Source organism: Cottoperca gobio, chromosome 12 (genome assembly GCF_900634415.1).
Source record: "Cottoperca gobio chromosome 12, fCotGob3.1, whole genome shotgun sequence".
NCBI classification, from domain to species: Eukaryota; Metazoa; Chordata; class Actinopteri; order Perciformes; family Bovichtidae; genus Cottoperca; species Cottoperca gobio.
In genome coordinates, this window is record NC_041366.1 from 18,085,705 (window position 1) to 18,095,565 (window position 9,861).

Sequence of the window (9,861 nt, forward strand, 5' to 3'; positions counted from 1 at the left end):
ATCATGCAGTATAATTTTATTACAAAAAGATTTTATACAAATGTAAGTGTATAATGGCAATAGACACTTGTATTTATTATACTGAACACTTAACCTATTGCCCTCTATGTCATCTGTGGCAGGATATGACCCAGAAGAAATGAACAGAAGTAACATTCATTTCCTTTCCATGAATCATAATAACAATATCATAAGTCTTGATAAATACACATATTGTACACAAAGCAAGAATGAAAACAAAAACAGTTCCACCAAACACAAAAGGACATTTCATTAAGATTTTAATGTATTTAAAAAGAACAAGAATAAAAAACAAATTGAAAGTCCAGCGTCTGTAAAACAATAGTATTGTGTCTGTTTATCTTCATTTAAATTCACTTTAATGTTAATGTCTTTGGATTTAAGACATTTGGTCCAATCAGAACGACTAACCAGGTGGATCTCTTGTTTTATTAATAAGATAATGTTTGCAGTTAAATGATACATTTGTCACTTGATGATGAGATCAGTTATTGAAACAGAAATCCTCCACATTGTTGAGTTTGATGGTCTGCAGTTCCTGGCTGTCCAGTACCCTGTAGCTGAAGGACACTCGGCTGACAAACTTCCCGCTGGACACCATCCTGACCACCGTGTTGTCGCAGCCGATCTTCATGTGGGCTGCGGAGGAAAGGAGAAGATGCATTAAGTTTGAGTTAAACCGGTTTGATAAGGTGGACGGGAGGAGATCAGAGTACTCACTGGGTCCAGTGAAGGAGATGCAGAGGTCTGTGATGGGCAGCAGCTTCGACGTGTCGATGCCGCTTCCACCCAGCAACTGCACAAAATCCCCTGATTCTGCACAGCCGGGCATGGACCTCTGTGGAAACCAACACATGGCTTCAATTTATGAACATATACTGCATATAAGACCGTGTTCCACCGAGTCAAAGCTGACATAAATGAACACATTCAAGCCCATTTTAACTGCCAGGTGAAGCTCTGTGTGTGTGTCAGTGTACTGGAGGTGTACACTGGCCTGCAGGTAAGCAAGTGTTCACGTGCTCCTGTGAGATATCATGTTGTTTTGATTCTTAGAGCCCTCTTCTATTCAATCCTAGCAGCGCTCGACATGACCTTGATGATAATCTTTGTACTTTTTTGACCTCATGTTGTTTGAATGATTATTTTGCTTTTCAGAGAAACAACACGATTGGTCAAAAAGCTTAAAAACATATTTTTACATTCAGGAATAATATACAAAGTAGCTGTTGGCTTTGAAACATCGTAAGAAGTGTCAGCGAGCAACAGTTTATTTTATACCATTAAACCTGCATTAACTGATTTTTTTAGCCACTTTCAGGGCAGCAGAAGCGAGCTCTTAACACAACACTGACATATTATTAGCTTATTATCTGTCTCTTTAGCTGCTAAATGCTCCACTATATTAACCACACATCTATATATCTATATTTGTCACAAATCACAAGTTCCTTTTAAAAAAAGGTGATAATATCAGCAAGCAAACTGTTTTTAGCTGCTTTGGACACCCTGAACACGTTTAAATGCATCTCCTGTGAACTGGAGTAGTGGCAAAACCTTGAGAAAAATCAGGCGAGGAGAATAAACAAAAGCACTGAGGAAACATTAAAGTGGACGATGTACAGAAATGAGTATTTTATGTATTTGTTCACCTTGGGGAACTTGTTGTAGTGTCCCAGGCTGAACTCGGAGACGTCAATCGCCACTGGATATATGATGGAGAAGCTGCAGTTCCTGTGCTGCTGCGGGATCACCATTGTGTAACTGCCTTCTGGTGACTGGGAGATGACATTACAGGCTGCAGGGAGACAAGAGATGGTCAAAGGAAGGACAACACAAGGAGTTGCCTGATGGTGATGATACACAGAAAAGCACTGACAGTTTATTTGCAAATGACAACTTTAATAATGAGCAGCTGTTCTGTCACAGCATGTAACAAAACGCATATGTGACCATGGTCCTGATCCAGAAACATTGTGATGGAAAACTGTCCCCTGTTGGTGCAATTGACGACTAAAAGCTCCCCTGCCAGGCTTGCATTATCACCACAGTCTCACATTAAATTAATTAATTAACTTATGTGTGTGACTATACTCACGGAAAGGATTGATGTGTTTCCTGACTGTCAGGGTGAAGCTGCTGCCGGCGTTGTGAATGCGGAAGAAGATCATGGCCACGTTCTGAGAGGAGCGAACGCTTTTCCTAACAGATCCTGAGTCACAGTAATCCACATAGCGCTCGAACACAGGCAGCGGGTGATCCTGGGAGCTGGGGAACTTCTCTCCTTTCATCACCCAGCCGTCAAACACCTTCATGGGACACAGTAACAGGGAAAGAAGGATTTCAGATGCAGTCACAGGTGATTTCTGCAGGGTTTTTTGTTTAATGTCATTCAAATATGAATGCACTTTGATTAGTTGTACTCTCTGGGAACTCATTGAACTTTGAATGTTTTTAGACCATCATGATAGGAATCACTTGTGATGAAATGGGACTTTGTTTTTGTTTAGGTAGTATACAGCGTAAGCTTGTTATCATGCCACTTAGTCAACTTGCTTGACTAAGCCTAGAAACACTTCCTGATTAGACAAAAAGCTCCTTTAAGGCAAGTGTACATAACCTGCTTACTACAAAGCATCCTGTCCATGGCTGCACAACTCTCTACATGCTAAAGCTAAATATATACAGAATTATATAGTACACCCAAGAAGATGTTTCCATTTAGATAAATCTCTTTCACACCTGATTGGAGGGAAATGATTGTTTGTGGGATAAGTAGTTAGTTTACCGTGATGAAGTCCCCGCCCCTGCAGTCGATGTCAACATTGTCATAATCCACACTGATCACTTCGTTGGGCTCTGCCATGAAGAAAACAGCGCAGCTGAGCTGAGGACGCTCTGCAGTGAAGGTGAACTGACCCTCCACTGCAACCATGTCCAGACAACCTGAGAGAATCAGAGTAGATGTGCATATCATTAACTAAACCATGTATAAGATGCCATTGTGTCTAATAATTAGAGTACGTTTTTCCTTTATCTTCACAAATTAATGTTAAGCCAATAAAACAAATTGAAAGTGAAAAACTGAACAGAAAGAGAGAGTAGTCATGTATGTGAGAGATAAATTAATGCAAACACACATTGAAGCTATACAACCTGTCAATATGTACATGTAATATATATAACTTACGTAGAGGTCGGCGGTACATTAATTCCTCAGGCATTTCTCTCTTGAGTTCCGAGTTGAAAAATGAATATAATTCATCTTTTGAAATCTCGTTGTTCTGCAGGGGAAAAGTGTGAACACCAAGTTTAACAATAACCTCAATGCGAATCTTTACAGAAGTGAAATAACAACAAAGTTTAAGCACTTACTTCAATATATCTGGAGTCTCCCTTGAGGACAGACAGACACAACACCAGAAAGAAAAGCTGCTCTCGGAAAGTGCGCTCCATAACGCGCATCTCTGTCTGCAAGGCGCACCTGAGCGGAGAAAGTGTGAGCTGCTCTGCGACCAGCGCTGCTTTTTATAGGACCAAGTTCTGGTACGAGCGACTGTCATGGTCGCTGTCACACACCGTGGATCCCCCCCTCCCCTCCCTCACTCCCCTCCCTCACCCAACCAACTGCGTGGTCGTGACAAGGATGGACAAGCAAGTCAGCATTCATGCACATGCATTACAATCAATAAGTTGGCGATGTTTTTTTCTTCTTTTATTCTTGTCATATTAAGGAAAAAGTTATTATTTATTATTATATTTATCGGTTTTTTTTGGTAAAGAAAGAACACATTCATTATTTTTTTAAGTTCCAAACAATGTTCACATTGTATACGTATAGTTGTAATGCTTTAATATTTCTATATTATTAAATAACTGTAGTAAACTAATGTACTATATTGTATTGTAATGTCTAGCAATCGAGAATGGACTGCAGAAGTATGATATAGTAATATATATAATCTTCTGTAAACTGCTGCAACATATTTTTGTTAAAGCCAATAAAGTTATTTGAATTGGAAAAAGTGAATCGAGAGACAAGGGGGTATCTGATGCTGAATGAAGCTGCAATAGCTGCAGTACTTCCACAGTGCTGATCATTAAACACGTGACCTATAATGTCAACTTATCTTAATGTCACACTCACTATTTATATTCTAACCTGCCATTTTTATGTATTTAGCAGGTAAAAAAACAGTTTATGGAGTGAATCACAGCTATAGTGCTCATGTTTGACTCCTGTTTTGAGTGACCAGCTGAGGTCACTTGTGATGTGAAGCTGCAGAAAGCTGGTGGGTTGATGCATTTCTTTGTATGCACATCATCTACATTACATCATCTTTTATCTGGTTTTCATTTGTATCATGTCTAGTTACGTGCATTAGTCTCTTACTGCTTATCTCTGTGCTGACTTTGAGTTGCACTCACCTGTATGAAAGGTACTATACAAATGAAGTATGATATGATACATTAAAGGCTCCTGCTTTTCTATGAGTGAGTCCCGGCTACAGCCCTGCCTGGAGGTAACACACTCACAACTTCATTCACTGAGTTGCTTTCACGCCTGCCTGGAGCCCTCAGCGGTGGCTCATTTCAAGGAAGGTGAGAAAACTCTGGCGAAACTTGTATCCAGGAGAGGTTAACTACAAATGCTTGCAGAATCCAAATGATGTCATAATACTAAACAAACTACATGTACGTATACACATACTCAGTCGTTGATGATGAACTGGAGGACAAACAGAGACATCTCATCATGCAAAATGGAAAGCGTGATTGTGTTCCCACACATCTTGCTCCGAAAGCATCTGTAAAGCATCATTTCCACATGTATGGGCACAAAAACAGAAGACCTAACAATGAAATACTTGTTTGCTGAAAGGTTTTAAGTTACATCCACAGGCGTCGATGAGAGTGGAGGACACAGAGAACTCGTCCTCCAGCTGTCTGAGCTCTCGGAGGTCTGCAGGTGCCTCAGGCTGGTGAAAAGGTCAAAACATTCAAATTCAGAAATTGGGCCTCGGTGTAATCCCCACTCTGGATGGTAACTTGGTGGTGGACAACATGTTTGTGTCCCCGAGATAAGCAGTGGATGAACTTGACAAATTAGAGCTTGAAAAATCCATTAAGATGTGTTTATGAAGGAAAATGGTTAAAAAATGAGAGCAAAGTTTATCTCCTTAAGTATTTTCTCAGCTCACACCTGGCTGATAACTGTGTGAAGTGTGTTTCTTTGTTAAACTGTTGGTTTCAGAAAGTTACAGAAATTGTCTGAGGATTACTTTTTGACCAAACACAACAAAAAAAAACCCAATAAAATGTGTATTTTTGTAAAAAAAAAAAAAAACATATTATGACAGATTTGATATCTTATTCATAGTTTACAAACTGGCTTCTACCTTTTTGGATCCACATGTTGGCCAGAAAACAAAATGTAATCTCAGATATGCTGATAAATATGTTGTAGACGTTCCCCTGTCGGGTGTACTCACATGTGTAGTCAGGATTCAGAGACAACTGTCAAAAGGACACATATCTAATATGATTACACGATCATTTAGTGTAAATTGTGTTCCAGAGAGGCTCTTAAATGTTAAGATGCAGTCAGTAATTGAAGTGATTACTAATAGTGTCATTTACTGCAGAGAGATGCACTCCATAATTAAAATGTATTCTTTATAAAATGCGACCAAATTAGATCCTCATCTTTAGTTTCAGCCCGTCGTTGGTTCAGAGGCATGGATGTAAATGTGCTGCATTTATTTTAAGTGTTTGCAAACAGTATAGGATGTAAAACCACTCCCCAGGTTAGGAGTGTAATAGGAAGGTGAACCCAGCACTTGCTCTGTGCAGGCTTTAATAGTGTTTTGTTTGTGTTTTATTAATGATATGTCACACATGTCATCCTCTATATGTGCCTCGACAACCTGGTGACTTTAGCAGAAACCTATTAAGTGTTTTCCACCACAGTAAATATAGACATTTACATACATACCTCTCCATTAAACCCTCATTAAAACTCTTTTCTGCCCCTTTGAAGCGATGCAAATTGATAGAGATGCCGGCCACTTCTAGCTTTTCATTTATCCCTGAGAGGTCTGGCTGAATGGCAGAAGTATTCACATCTGCATTAGCTTCAGTCTCCATATATAGCATGAGTGCCACTTATGCTGGGCCGTACCCTCGACGAGGAGGCTTCAGATTGTACAAATATATTCACAATTGCATTTATTGTTAGCATACTTTCTCTGACCACAGTGGCCTCTTTGATGCACTTTGAGTTGAATCATTTCAAAATAAGACTAACTATGTGTTCAGACCGACAGACAGGGATCTTCAGAGTCATGCTTCTAAAGATACAACGTACCATTCAGAACATATTGATAAAGCAACTGGAAATCTCACGACTCGACCTCCCCTCCATCTGTCCTTACCTCTTTTAATAAAAGGTCAGACAGACATTTCACTGATGTGTTCTGTTCGAGGCTTAAAAAACCTAATAAGTGTCTTTGTAAAACAACAAAAAAAGTATTACTCTGTGCATTTTCAGACGACGATGTTTTGTTTGTCAAAGGTTTATTAAAAACTGAAACAGATAAACGCAGAGCACAGATAACAGCATCAACACATGCTGATATGCTCTCTGAACATGCTGCCTCGCCGGGTCGTCAGCCAAACACTGGCTGAGATGCTGTGACCCGACTGTGAGGCTGCCTTGTATCTGCTCCCCCTGACACTGATTTACTGCCCTCGCATTGAGCAAGAAATTACATTTCGATGAAAACGTACATGTAATAAGAGAATTGCATATCTTATCACACGATTAACTGTCACACCTTATCGACTGTCTCCTGTCGATGCATTTGAATGCTCGGACTAATACAAAAGGTAGGAGAGGTGAGAAGACGGCGAACAGGTCCAGGTTTGATCGTATCACTGTGAGTTTACTGGTAAACTCCGGGCGCCTTACATCAGTGCCGACGTGCCAGACGAGCACAGGCAACTATCTGTGTCCTGAAATCCAGCTGTTCTGGTGGATTAGAAAATGTTATTGGATATTTGCTCAGATGGTGGAAATAAATCACAAATTGAATGTTTCATTTTGTGCATCACAGGTGACATAATTACAATAAAACAGGAAGAAGACTAAATCAAATGTCTGCAGGTGTGACAACAAACACTTCTTGTGTTCAATGCTGCAGTCGATGACGGGTAAATGAAATTAATCAGGGAATGAAGTCAGGTTTTTGCTCACATTAGCCATCTATTAAATAAAGTACACAATGTTTTTAATATTTTCACTTTTTTAAACCATTTAAAAGTATCAGTTGAAACTTTATTGAGCTTGAGGGTATAAATAAATAGTTATGTAGACAGTAAAACAGCAGATCAGCACAAATAATCCACATGGACTGGCAACATTTAAATAAAATGTTTGGATGAAAGTAATATAAATAATAATATATAATAATAATATATATATATATATAATATATAATATTATAATAATATCATATAAATGTGTAGATGTGTTTACTCACTCTCTAATTCATTACTATATAACTATTGTTTATTTATTTCATCATTTTTATATAAAATACACCTTTAAATATACATTTTACAATTTAATGTATACACACAAGACAAACACATAATACAAAATTACACACACACACACACACACACACACACACACACACACACACACACACACACACACACACACACACACACACACACACACACACACACATTGGATTTTGTAAGCAAATAAAACAGATACTACCGCTTTGGTGATCTCCAAAAGATTATTTATACATTTCTTAAATAAAATCGAGCTCGGTGAAAACACAAAAGACATAAAATGATCGATGTTCACATGAAGTTATATAAATGCTGCGCTGCTCTTCTCAACCTGCCCTCGTCTGTAACATCAACATTGTGGTTCTCTAAGAAATTCCAAAACATAAATAAACAAAAATATGAATATTATGTCAGACTGTCATCAGGACACATTGATGTGACTTCTCCTTCTCTTCACAAATCCTTCACCGACACATGAAAACTGATGCACAGGAGAAAGGTCTGTGACAGCCGCATGACCTCAGACCTCATGTGTGTGTGCACACACATGGATATATGGAAAACACATCAAGTGTGAAAGCCCCCTTCGTGCATCAAAGTGTAACATAAGCACTCTGTACCTTGTGCACGTGTGTGTGTGTGTGTGTGTGTGTGTGTGTGTGTGTGTGTGTGTGTGTGTGTGTGTGTGTGTGTGTGTGTGTGTATGTGTTTGTGTAAGACGGATTCAGTTCAGCCATGCATAATTCAGATTTAGGGAAACAAAGGCCTGCTTATGTCATAACAGGGTAAGCTACAAATTCTTGCAAGTTGAGCAGAAGAGACTGAAATCCAGCTTCCTGGTAAACAGGATGAGAGCACGGTCAGCATCTTTAGCTTTCATGTGTCTTCCTATAAAGGCTTTTATGTATCTGATAAACATAGCACTTCATACTAAGCATTCAATATTCTTAGAAAAATAATATTGGCTAAAACCCAGAAAATGTGGCTTTGTTCTCTCTTTATCTGTTTGTGTACTTTACCACCCAGCTGATTGTATTTATTTACAGTTTTCTTTATGTGTCATCCCATAAACTCCATTGTTGTAGTGATTATTGACCAACATGAAGCACTTTTTGTTGGCATCTCATGTTTCTCTTGAGTTGTTCTTTTGTTGTGATCTGAGTCTGACACCTTTACTTTGTCTTTAAAGCAATCTTCATTTGTTTTCTCACTTCCTTCCACACTTCTCAGTTTCTGATCACAATACAGAAGAAGAAGAAGAAGAAGAAGAAGAAGAAGAGCAACTGACAAGTTGTGAAAAAAACAACAAAAAAACCAAAGAAAAAACAGCCTCCAGCTGAAGGGAGCTGCTCAAATCGCATGTACCGTACTTCTCACGCCCTCTGCTGGCCAGCTGAGGAGCCTGCACAGAGAATTACAACCTTCTGATTAAACAAATCAAACAAATTAAATACAAGCACAGAAAGTATGTCACTTCCTCTGATAAGGAGGCATACAATCATAATGCCTTGGCTTTGTAAAGAAATAAAAGAAGATACAAATTATTATTATTATTAGTATTAGTATTAGTATTAGTATTATTATTATTATTATTATTATTAAATGAATAATAATAATAATATTTATTATTATTATTATAAATTAAATAAAAAATAATATGTATTATTATTAATTTAATTATTAATAATAATATTTATTATTATTATTAGTGTAGAAGGGCCCCATAGAATTGCATTTTATCATATGACATTATCAAATTAAATAACAAATATAATAATGAAAGATTTGCAAACTAAGCAGTTCTATCATATCTCTCATACTGACATGCCACTCAACTGTGATTAGTATTTTTAGTATACAGTTTAATTTACAGTACAAATAAAGGGAGGAAAAGTACAAGTAAGTGGAGCATGAGATCAGTGTTTTGTCAACAAATGTTTTCAAGGTTAACTGGCAGGAAGCCCTAAAAGTAAAATGCATAGTAACCTACATCTTTGTATTTTACATGCTCATTAATACTTAGTACGTAAAACTTGTTTTTATATTATATGTATGTATATTTAATGGAGTAAAAGTGTAAAGCAAAACATGTATATACTCCAGTAAAGCACCAGTAACATGGTACTTTGGTAAATTTACTTAGTTACATTCCACCTCAAGACGAAAAGTCAGAAGGTCAGTTATTCCAGAAGCACCGTGAGTATTGATTATATGAGGAGCATATGGAAGGATTAAAAAACTATTAGATACAGGCGG

General features: G+C 37.9%; 1 protein-coding gene across 1 annotated transcript; it reads right to left on the minus strand.

The window, feature by feature from the left end:
- Positions 1–3,508, minus strand: crhbp (corticotropin releasing hormone binding protein). Its single transcript, XM_029445085.1, has 7 exons — positions 3,397–3,508; positions 3,212–3,305; positions 2,810–2,967; positions 2,120–2,330; positions 1,674–1,819; positions 742–859; positions 1–660 (listed from the first exon to the last, which is right to left on the minus strand). The coding sequence occupies exons 1-7, from the start codon at positions 3,484–3,486 to the stop codon at positions 506–508; spliced, it is 972 nt and encodes a 323-aa protein (XP_029300945.1). The 5' UTR covers positions 3,487–3,508; the 3' UTR covers positions 1–505.
- Between the last annotated feature and the right edge of the window lie 6,353 nt (positions 3,509–9,861).

Coding starts and splice junctions, on each gene's coding strand:
- crhbp (XM_029445085.1), bottom strand. CDS start 3,486: ATGCGCGTTATGGAGCGCACTTTCCGAGAGCAGCTTTTCTTTCTGGTG. Junction 2,331..2,809: donor GGGGCGGGGACTTCATCACG/GTAAACTAACTA, acceptor TGTCCCATGAAG/GTGTTTGACGGCTGGGTGAT. Junction 860..1,673: donor ACTACAACAAGTTCCCCAAG/GTGAACAAATAC, acceptor TGGTTTCCACAG/AGGTCCATGCCCGGCTGTGC.